Source organism: Camelina sativa, chromosome 20 (assembly GCF_030686135.1).
Source record: "Camelina sativa cultivar CO46 ecotype springtype chromosome 20, ASM3068613v1".
Lineage (NCBI taxonomy): Eukaryota > Viridiplantae > Streptophyta > Magnoliopsida > Brassicales > Brassicaceae > Camelina > Camelina sativa.
In genome coordinates this window covers 18528356-18540570 of record NC_141899.1, presented here as the reverse complement: position 1 = coordinate 18540570, position 12215 = coordinate 18528356, and the positions used below count along the sequence as shown (strand labels likewise).

General features: G+C 41.2%; 1 protein-coding gene across 1 annotated transcript; it reads left to right on the top strand.

Moving 5' to 3' along the window:
* Positions 1–8545: 8545 nt before the first annotated feature.
* LOC147919138 (uncharacterized) lies at positions 8546–12187 on the top strand. The gene is made up of 8 exons (XM_087503860.1): positions 8546–8755; positions 8856–9204; positions 9307–9453; positions 9748–9854; positions 9978–10109; positions 10230–10340; positions 10412–11416; positions 11510–12187. Exons 1-8 carry the CDS (start codon positions 8546–8548, stop codon positions 12185–12187), a joined length of 2739 nt encoding a protein of 912 aa, XP_087359986.1.
* The last annotated feature ends 28 nt before the right edge of the window (positions 12188–12215 follow it).

Genomic DNA, 12215 nt, shown 5'->3' with positions numbered 1-12215 from the left:
TGTACCCCATCGAGTAGACCCTCGGGCAGGACTGGGAAGCTAGGTCAAAGGGGTTTCCATATATAAACCCCTCCTCTTCTTCCTTGCAAACGAGCACGCCGCAGACCCTCAAACTAGGGAGTGAGAGCTTCTGTGAGAGAACTGAGCGACTCAAAGCACTTTTCACTTTTTTAGGATTTATTTTCATATCTTTTTATCATTTCTTTAGATTTCTATCCTATACCCTTATTTCTCTACTCTATCGTTTAATACAATGCAATTTTCATTCATATATGCTTTTATTTTCTTGCTATGATTTCCGAGTAGCGTAGAGTTTCTAGGGATGGGATAGATTATTTTTTGTTTTTGATCGGTTAGGATGTCTTAGTTTGATTGTATATGTTGAATAGATTCCCTTCTAGATTGGTGTTCTTAATGCTGTCAACAAACCGAGAGGGTGATATTAGATCTAAGGTGTTTTACCACCGAGAGGTGTAGATGAGATGCTTGAATCAACCAATGCTAGAGGTTTACTCACTTAGCCTAAGAGATTAGATGAGTAAAGGGTTTACTGACAATAATGAATCGATTCTTATTCCCTGCTTGGTCATGTTTCTCCAACGAGAGTTGGGTAGGGGAGTGATCAAGGTTGATTGTTTCTATCACGAGAGTGTTTTAACAAGATTTTAGAGATTCATTGTCTAGGAAATATTTGCTTGAGGCATGTAAGACATCTGTACTGGTTAGGAATACTTAGGATTCGATTACCCCATCCTTAGAAGCTTTCGTATCTTAATTGCTTGCATTTTCATTCATCACTCTATCCCTTACCAGAACAGGTACACGATCACCTGCTTCGAGTAACCCCTCGAGTTTTTCATACTTCATTTGTTAACTCGATCACTCCACCCGGTCCTTTACTCGAATGATTGCATCCAGTGCTTAGATCGTGTGGTTATTTGTTTATATTCTTTTCTTTTATTATTTTTGGATTGTTAGACAAAACCCTTAATTGCTTGGCTTTACATGCATTGTTCTGATTGCATCCTTCCTGCTAGCATAAACAACCATTTGGATTGATAACCCTTTGTACTACAACTGCATAGGGAATTGATACCCTGGGTGGAAATCCGATGATCAGCGTTGTCGTTGATCTTGGCATGAAGCTTCTTGACGAACTCAACACCCTTCTGGATAATGGTGGTGAAAGGTGCAGCTATGGTGCTACACGCCTTCACAAACCAACGAAATACACTCACTAGATTATGGAAGCTTCGGACTGATGCGATGCTGGTAGGGGTCGACCATCCTTCAATGGCTTTGATCTCCTCTTTGTCCACCCTAAGCTCTTGGATAAGTGGTAATACGCATGGTTGTTCCCCCGGGGAGACGCCTTGAAATTTCTTAAGAAGAGGCTTGACTCCGTTCAACAAGTAGTTCTCCTTGGTCCCTATACTTTAAATATCTTTAAACACCATGAGTCTTACATGACAAGCAGAATCACTAAGACACTTCCTAATATTACTATAATTAATTAAAAAGTTCATTTTAGTGTTGGTATCCTTAGACAATTTGGCTTGCATTTCATTCACCTGAGTGGGTGATAAATGTTTCAAGCTAAGGCGTTTATTATCATTAATAAAAGAGTATTGGTTGGTGTGGCTCCAATGTGAAGTTCCCTTGTCAAACTGCCAAGGACGCCCCAATAAGAGGTGGTCAGCTTGCATTGGAACCACACTAAACGAAACCATGACTTGCTCATTGACTTTTATCACAGTATTGTCAACCATTTAAGCTTATAAGGATTGGGGTGGTTTGTGGTGTTAAGAGAAAGTTTATTGATCATATAAGAGCTTGATAAATTAGTGCAAGAGACCCCATTTATGATCAAACCACAAACCTTCTCGCTCACCGTGCATCGAGTATGGAAGATGTTGTTCCGTCAGTTCGCATCCTCTAGAGCTTGATTGGTGCTAGGATTCGTCGTATCATGAGAAGTTCCCCAATGTATGGTTTAACAATGGCTTCTTAAAGGTCCATCCCTTCTTCCTTCTTGACCGGTTCAGCCTCATCCTATTCAACTTCTCCGGACGCGCTAATTATCCTGGTACGCTGGTCAGATAGTCTCGTGTATAGTGGTCCCTTCCATGATATTTAAAGCACTCAATGTCTTAATTCCTTAGGTCATTGAATTGATCTGCCCCCTTGGATCTTGGCGGTCGTCCCTTGGTTACTTCTTAGGTTTGAACAAGTCTCCACAATAGCTGGTTTAATTATATTTTGGCCTCGGGTAGGATTGTGGGATGGTTATGCGTTTCGTGACCAAGTAGGAATTGCTTGGGTCCGATTACGACTAACAGTTGTGACCTTCCTCTTGATTTGTTGTTTGATTTGCATAGCGAGGTGCAATAGTTCTTCGAAACTCGCATACAGTTGCGTCTCAACCATCCTAGCAATCCAATCTTGTATTTTATTTAAGAATTGAGCCATAAGAGCTTCTTCCGATTCGTCCAATTGGAGCTGGTTCCATAAATTTTTGAACTCTTCAGAGTAATCTTCCACACTCTTGTTCCGTGAGATAGCCTCCATTTATTTTTTGCAGCTCGTCGTGGTACATGGGTGGAACATTGCGTCTCCTCATGATAGCCTTCATAGCATTCCAAGTTGGGATGGGTCGCGCTCGGTTCCTTCTTCGTTCGAATAAGTCTTGGTCCCACCATGTAAGAGCATAATACGTGAGTTGAGCCGCAGCATAAGCAACCTTTCGTTGCTCTTTGTAGTGATAGCACAAGAAGACATGGTCCATGCGACTCTCCCAATCAAGGTATGCTCTTGGGTCTTCCTTCCCGCAAATGTAGGTGTCGTGAGCTTATGTTCTGGTTCAGGTGGTCACGGAGTTTGGCGATCATAATAGCTTTCATGAAACCTATCTTGGTCTCGCTCTCCTTCCGGGTGGTTCATATCAAATTAAAATAATTAATACATATCAGCTTTTATTTCCTAGGTTGACACATAATTGTCCTCTCTTCAATGCTCGAGTATCAATTATAATATTCCCAAGCCCAAAAAGAAAAGAAAGATATCTTCTTCTTCTTTTTGCCATATGTTCTAAAATCGAAGACCAAGATTGAGGTTTTTATCTCTTACAATGGCTTTTAGATTCTTAGGAGTGTCAATCGGGCTTCCCCGGCCAGGCCCGGCCCGAAACCTGCAAAGCCCGCATATATTTGAGCCCAGCCCAGCCCGGACTGAAATATTCCATGCCTATATTTCACCGGTCTGGCCCTAACAAGGCTACAGGGCTTTTTCGGGCTTTCCCGAGCTTTTTTACAAAAAAAATAAACTTCTAGTTCTATAACATGTCTTAAAAAGTAATGTTTAAAGCTGCATTATATAACAAATCAATCAAAATTCATATAAGTCATCAATATTCACTAAAACCAATCTAATTTAAAAGAAAAAGTTTAAAACCAAATAATTTTTTATACTTGAACCAAATAAAACAATATAGAAATCATATAAAATATCATAGATAAAGATTTTAAAAGTTATAAGTAAAGTTTTTAAGTTATGAAAACTAGGATTAGAGTTATAAATTTTATTTACAATAAATAATTAATCAAATATTCCAATCAAATAAAAGATGTTAACAAAAAAGTAAAAAATATTTATTTAAGGGCTTTCGGACTGGCCCGACCCCGATTAGGCTAAGCCCAAAATACCCTATAGGTCGAACAGATTGAGCCCGAAAAACCCAATTTTTCTGGACTTATATATTTAAGTCCGAACCTGATATTTTTCAGGGCCGGACCAGGCTAGCCCACGAGCTTTGGTCCTAATTGACATGTCTATAGATTCTTGAACAACTGCTACTAGCACCTGATCTTCTATTTCGTCTTTCAAATCTTCTCTTCTTCTCTGATTCTCTACCTCCAAGTCTTCTTATAAATCAATCAGGGTAATTCATAAGTTTTGGTGTCAATATCATGTATATGCTTCCCCTTCGTCATTTCTATAAACTTTCTTGATGAAGGAACAAACAAAATTGTCTTCTGTGTACATCATCTTCTTCAATTGGAGATGGATGATAAACTTCGTTTGTTGTATTGATGTGTTATTCGAATCATGGAGTTTGTATTAATTGTTTTATTGATCAATGTTTTGTATTCACAAACTTGTGCATAAAGATTGATTGTCTGATGATCCTGTAATTTTAAAATACAATTTTGTTGATTTAGAACATTTACATATTTTTACCTTAGACTTTTGCTGAATGATTAATTTAATTACAGAAACGTTGGTTTGAGGAAACTAATTATTCTAACAACATTACAGATAACACATGCTTTATAATTTATAAGATGAACAAAATTATAAAAGAAAAAAAAGAAAAAGCTAAAGACCATTTTATGCTCAGGTTTTGAAATATTTCTACCCGTATATATACAAACACACATATTTTTTGTGAACGCTATAGCATAAACTAATATATATGGAATATTACAACACTCTTCATCCTTTTGGTCCTCTTCTGTTTAGAAGTAGTTTGTTTTCTAGAGATTCTTTACGCAGATGATTTGATATTATAGTGATTTCAAATAATATATAATTTAATTATTACAAATTATATAATAAAAAATGATGCAATAAATAATGTCTAGAAAACAAAAATCAAAATAAAAATTACAGTAAACACTATCAAAAACTTTATTAATTACTATGGTAGTTAATTCCAAACAACATTAAAAAGTTACTTCCAAAATACAAAACAACAATTTAATATTAAAAAAAATTCTGCAGTGTAGCGCGGGTATCAACCTAGTTTAATTGTAAAAGTTGTGTTGTAACAGTTGGTTATTGCTTTGTACAAAATAATTCTATTTATGACTTCCGAAATGTTCTATGCTACTCCTCTTGCCTTAAATATAGTCTATTTGGTCATAAAATATGTTACAAAATACAATACCATAAAATGAATAAAACATTGTTTGTTCTTTGCAGACTAAAAAAACAAAAAATCTCTCTCAAACAGGCGATAGATATGGCGACAGCGGATCTAGGTTTTTGAATGAGCGTTTGTGATATCGCTTTGAGGTGCTATCGGGTTTCATGGTTTGGTGGATTCTCCTTGGTCCCCTGTCTCGTGTGGCAAAGAAGATTTGATTTTAATGGTTCTCGCAAGATCGCATCAACCTTAGATTGGAGATGTGGGTTTATTTTGGTATGGCGGATCTCATGCCATAAGTGGCCTAGGATCTGCGAGATAGGTTTGGTTTTTGTGGGATTTGTGGTTGGGATATTCCGGATCTTGTTTCAACTGCGATACGAGAGGTTAAAGCATGGATCTATCGCCGGGGATAGAGGATATGCGATTTTGATCGAATTAAGGCAGATTGTTTCGCGATGGGGGTTGCTAAGGATTTGGTCTTCTAATCTGAGGAATCTATTATCGAACCTGGATTCATCTCATTCTTGTTCAGATCAAGAGGATTCATTTCGTCTTCTAATTTTGGCATCTTCGGGATTTGGTATCCAATGGCTTCAGAAGAAGAAATCGGGGAGAGGTATGATATCAGGGGGTTGTACTTTTGTCATCTCCCGAATATCTTCTCTTTTATTATTCTCGCATGTTGATCAAGATTATCAATCCTCTATCAACTGTGACTGTGGTTTGCAATCTTGGACTGAGATTGAGGCTCTTCCTCGCATTAATTGGAAACAACAGGGTTTACAATGGCAATGGATTTGGGTACGATTCGGTTTTCTATATGGCTTGGTCTGTTTAGGACAAGCGGGACAAGAGGATATCTTCAATCATTTATGTTTCGCTTCTCTGAGATTTTGGTCTATGTATCCATTTAGCTGGAATCAGAAGCATAGCCATTGGTACTTGTTATTGATCCGATCCGTGTGGTTGATTGAGTTGTTGATATTTTCGGTTGTCATTGGATATGAGGATCAAGAGGCAATCAGTAACCATTTACTTTGGCTCACTTATGATATCCGATATCAATGCTTTTACGTATGGGGTAGAGGCTTCTTTCCTCATGGAATCAGATCATTGTGTGATTCGTTTTGGGGATCATCACTGATTCTATTTCCCGTTTTGAATGGTTTCAGGGAGATTTTGGAGAATATTCTGGTGCTGGCATATCAAGTTACTATCGGTGGTCATTTATGTTTCAAATCGGTATGTTTAATAGTTTATTTGATGTGGATTGCTTGGGACTATATAAAGGCTTGTGTTGTAGTCATTAGCACACATCACAACTTTCTCTTCTCCTTTGTTTCAGTTTTCGGCTTCTCTTCTAATTGTTCCGAGAGTTCTCTTCTCTTATTTGGTTGGTGTTTTTGAGTCTGGAAAGAGAGTTTCACCATGTCTCAGAGTGCTTTACTGGGGAAGACTGTGGAGAACAAGAATGACGAGGGTTTGGCTCCTAAGCGCAGAATCAAAATACCATATTTTTATAACTCTGCTTTGATTGCGGGCTATTCGAAAACAATGGTGGGTCGATGTATGAACCCCAAGGTTCAAGACATGAAATATCTGCTGATCATGCTTCCCAAGTTTTGGCATGTGGAAGGAAGAGTTTTGGCAAGTTTTGGCCTTGGGAAGTTTCAGTTTGATTTTGACAATGAAGCGGATATCTTGGAGGTGCTACAGATAGGTCCGTTCCACTTCGATGGCTGGATGGTTTCCCTGGTGCGTTGGAGTCCAACAGTGGATCCTGCATATCCCTCAGACTTAACCTTTTGGGTCAGGGTTTTGGATGTCCTATTTCAGTTCTGGGCTGAGCCAACTTTCCGCAGCATTGGTTCAGAGCTTGGTCGCGTGGAGGCGGTGGATATTGATGGCGGGAGAGTGAAAGTAACAGTTAATGGTTTTAGGCCTCTAAGCTTTGACACGGTGATCAAGTTTTACAACGGAGAAGAGATCATTGTCAACCTTCGTTATGAGCGTCTTCATGGATATTGCAAGAAGTGCTCTAGCCTTTGTCACGACGTGGATCATCGTCCGGTTTGGGATACAAACAAGATTTCTCCGACTTTGCATGATCCAGTGGAGGATGACTCAGTTCGTCCGTTACAGAGTTACAAAGGAGCTGTCTTGAATGACAGGAACAAAGGAAAAGGTAAGGAGGTGGAGAGTCGAGGTTCATCTCAGGCCAGTCAGCGCCCACCTAGAGGAAAACAGGATGGAGGGGTAAGGAATCGGTCTTCAAGGGAAGCGGGTGAAACTTCATCTAAACCCCGCAGGTCCAATTATTCTGTGCAGTCCAATGATCACCGATACAGGGCTAAAACAACCACCACGGTTGAACCGCCTTTGGGTGTAGCTCCGGTGGAGGACCTGGAACAGGGACAAATCCCGGATCAGGTTGTGCAAGTGGTGGTCCATACTGCAACTTTCGGGGTTCCACCATTGAAGCGGGTTCGGAGACCCCTTTTCCAGTAACCAGAGTTAGCTTCACACTCCAGTATTGCAAAAGAAGCAACTGTGGTAGACGCAGGGTCATCAGGTGCTAGGTTGGTTACGTAGGTTACCGGTCCGGATTCTATGCAACCTGCTTCAACTGAAGCAACCCAAGGAGAAGCTCCGATACTGGCGAGTGAGACAGGACCGATATTGGTTCCGCAGGACCCGCCAGCAACAGGGAAACCTTTGGACGAGAGCACTGATCAGATGATGGAGGAAACCGAGACAGAGGTTGAGGATATAACGGTTAGTGACTCAGAGCAACAGGCTGATGCACACATGGATGAGTCGGTGGTAAAGCCTACTTTGGAACAGACCATCGCCAATGCGACTCTTGAGGGAGACGCAACGGATTCAAGGAATGACCCCATGGCTACGACAATCAACATGGGCATAGCTTCTGTTGTGGCTCCACAGGTGGAGAAGGCTAACAAGGTGAAGCCTCCTTTGGCTCTCAAAGGCGCTGCTTCTAGGAAATTGAATGTGTACTTGCGTACAACACCAAGGAAACGCCCTGTCCCTAAAGAAACTGGGGAAGGAGCAAACCCGAGGAACCAAGACCAGGAGAAGGGCCCCACAGGTGGAGCAAAGCCACCCAAATCAACCATGGATAAATGAAAATTTTAAGCTGGAATTGTCAAGGACTCGGGAATAAAGCAACTATTGGGTATCTCAGGGACTTGTGGGGAAAGCATAGACCTGATTTATTATTTTTATCTGAAACTAGACAACCTTTATCTGTTTTAGAACCTTTTGTTGGTCATTTTGGTTATTCAAATTTAAAAACGGTTGATCCTATCGGATGTAGTGGCAGTTTAGCCTTATTTTATAATAATATCTATAATGTTTCTATTTTATTCGAGTCAAATCGTTTGATTGATATGGAACTTATAAAGGTCATGTTATTTATTTTACCTTTATTTATGGCGACCCGGTTCCAACGAACCGTGATATTATGTGGGAACGGTTAACACGGATTGGTTTATCTCGAGATTCTCCCTGGTTTCTTATAGGTGATTTTAATGAGTAAACCACGAAAAGCGAGGCGGTAAACTCCGTCATGCATCTTCTTTTGTGAGTTTTAACACAATGATTCGGCATTGTGGATTACTAGAGTTTCCCGCGATTGGAGATAGTTTGTCTTGGCGCGGTTGGCGGGATAAGAAGCCAATTCGTTGTCGTCTTGACAGAGCCCTAGCCAATGAGAAGCTCCATGACTTGTTTCGGGATGCGGTCACGGAATATCTACCGATGATAGCCTCGGACCACAAACCGGTTTTAGCTTCTTTAGAGGATAAGGTCCGGTGAGGGAGGAGTGTATTTCGGTTTGATCGAAGATGAATTGAGAAAGAGGGGTTCTTTGGTGCCATTTGAGAGGGTTGGGCCTCTGAGGAGACAGGGGTTCTTTGGTGCCATTTCAGAGGGTTGGGCCTCTGAGGAGACAGGGGTAACCGGAAATTTAAGGGATAAAATAATAAAGTGTCGCCAAGCAATTTCCCGATGGCGGAAAGCGCAGGCCCCTTTTGGTCGAGAAACGATTGAGGACCTAAAATCCCACCTAGCAGCTGCTCAGTCGGATGACTCTGTTTCTGTGGAGGTTATTTCGGAATTAACTTGGAAGCTGCGCGAAGCTTACCGGGACGAAGAGATTTACAGGTATCAGAAAAGTCGGAGCAGATGGATGCGTTTCAGGGATCAAAACACAAGTTATTTTCATGCCCAGACGAAATTAAGGAGAGCTAAAAATCGTATTGTTGGGATGCATGATTAGTCCGGGCGTTGGACTACGGAGGAAACTCAGGTGCAAGATATTGCAATTTCTTATTTTAAAGAGATTTTCACATCTACAGATCCCTCGGATATCAAGGAATCTTTGGGAGAAATAAGTATGTCTATCACGGGTGAGATTAACGAGTCACTGACTCAATCAACCATTAAACAGGAAATCAAAGAGGCTCTGTTTATGATGCATCCTGATAAAGCTCCGGGACCGGATGGTATGACGGCTCTTTTTTATCAGCGCACCTAGGATACGGTTAAGGCTGATCTAAAGCTTTCAGTGGATTCCTTCTTTCAGGATGGAAGTTTTGATAGACGCCTAAATAGGACAAATATTTGCCTTATTCCAAAAGTGGATAAACCAACTCGGATGTCGGAGTGGCGCCCAATTAGTTTATGTAATGTTGGGTACAAGATTATCTCAAAAATCTTGTTCCAGCGACTACGTAAATTTCTGCCAGCATTGGTTTCTGAGACACAATTGGCATTTGTAAATGGACGCCTGATTTCAGATAATATTTTGATTGCTCAGGAGATGTTTCATGGACTCTGCACCAACCCTTCATGTAAGGGTAAGTTCATGGCCATCAAAACAGATATGAGCAAGGCTTATGATCGGGTAGAATGGTCTTTTCTTGAACATCTAATGCGGAAATTAGGTTTTTGTGACAAATGGATTTCTTGGATCATGTGGTGTGTGACATCAGTTGAATACAATGTTTTATTATATGGTCAATCAAAGGGATCCATAGTTCCATCTAAAGGGCTCCGACAGGGAGACCCCTTGTCACTTTATCTTTTTATCCTTTGTACTGAGGTTCTCATTGCAAATCTTCGAAAAGCGGAAAGGTCTAAACTTATTATGGGTATCAAGGTTTCCACAGCTTGTCCCGCGATCTCTCACTTATTGTTTGCAGATGACAGTTTGTTTTTCTGCCGGGCTACGAAGGAACAGTGTGAGATTATCCTGGGAATTCTCCGACAATATGAACAGGTTTCTGGACAGCGGATAAACTTTCAGAAATCTTCGGTTCAATTTGGACATACAGTAGATGCGGATCTGCGTGAGGATTTAAAAGGCATTTTGGGAATTACCACTTTGGTGGTATGAGTTCATATTTGGGAATCCCAGAAAGTCTTGGTGGGTCGAAAACCAAAATATTTTCTTTTATACAGGACCGATTGCAGAAACGGGCTGGTGGATGGCCGGCTAGGTTACTGTCTCGGGGAGGGAAAGAGGTTATGATTAAATCAGTTGCAACCGCTGTTCCCGCCTTTGTTATGTCCTGTTTTCGAATCCCAAAAACAGTTACACAGAAACTTACTAGTGCAATCTCCAACTTCTGGTGGAGTTCTACAGGGGAAACACAGGTGCTACATTGGATTGCGTGGGAAAGGTTGTGTGTCGATAAAAGTGAGGGAGGTTTGGGTTTTAGGTGTCTGGATGATTTCAATACCGCATTGCTGGCTAAGCAACTATGGCGGTTGATTTCAGCCCCAGACTCTTTATTTGCAAAGGTTTTTAAAGGAAGATATTACAGGCATTATGATCCTTTGGATCCAATTAAATCTTACTCTCTATCTTATGGATGGCTAAGTATGATTTCTGCTCGCTCTCTGGTGAACAAAGGACTCATTAAACGGGTCGGATCTGGGGCTTCCATTTCGGTATGGTTTAACCCCTGGATTCCTGCTCAATCCCCGAGACCAGCATTGCGTTCAGGATTGCCAATCGATCCAACGCTTAGAGTTGAAACTTTCATTGACAGGACTTCACACTCCTGGAATTTGGCGTCGCTTTCGACTTTCTTCGAGCCGGAGGATGTAGCCCTCATTTCTGCCTTACCCCTTGGCAATCTTTCTACTCAGGATAGCTTGGGTTTGCATTTGACAAAAACTGGTGTTTTTACTGTTAAATCAGGATATCAAGCTTTGCGCCAGAAACCGGAGAGTGTCTCCCCTGTTTCCCGCCCTAGTATTATTAACCTACAGGCATTTGTCTGGCAGATTCAGTGTCCACCAAAACTCAGACATTTTTTGTGGCAAACTATTACGGGATGTATGGCGACAACAGCCAATCTACGATGCCGTGGACTTGGTTGTGACATTGAATGTGCGATCTATGGAGGCGAGGAGGAGACGGTCAACCATGCTCTCTTCTTATGCCCTCCGGCTCAGCAGGTTTGGGGTTTGTCCCACTTCCCAACATCTTCGGGTTGCTTCCCCTCGAACTCTGTCTATGATAATATGGACTCATTCTTTTGGAGATTCCAGGACATTCTTTCGGTAAAAGTGTTTCCGTGGATTTTATGGTATATTTGGAAGGCCCGCAATGATAAATTATTTAGTAATTTGGATTCCAATCCGGTAGCAATTCTACAGATAGCGCAAGAGGAATCAAAGCTTTGGTGCTCAGCTCAGGAAGATCCCCCTGGACCTTTCCCTCAGAGCGATCCTCGACCCCTAACCAGGCCTATGGCTCAGACCTATGACGCGGTTCACGATTATGGTTCTTGCCATCGATGCTTTGTAGATGGATCCTGGAAGGACACTGACCAGTTTATGGGTAGAGGATGGTATTGCATTTCTCCTGACGGAGAATCTCCCACTATGGGTGCATCTAATTCCCGCCGTAGCTTATCATCTCTCCATGCAGAAGTGGAAGCCCTTATCTGGGCAATGAGATGTATGATTGGTGCGGATAAGGAGAAAGTAGTTTTTCTCACAGACTGTTTTGATTTGGTGAAGATTGTGTCTTCACCCTCCGAGTCGCTTGCTTTCAAGACATATCTAGACGCGATTGAAGAAGATAAGGATGAATTCCTCTCATTCTCTGTTGTTCATATCCCCAGATCACAAAATGGTAGAGCGGACAAGCTGGCGCGTAGAGCTAGAGTGGAGTCGCTACCAATTACCTATGTGAACAATTTTCCAACTAATTGGCTCGTTTGAGCTAGTTTTGTTCTTGGCTGGCAAAAAA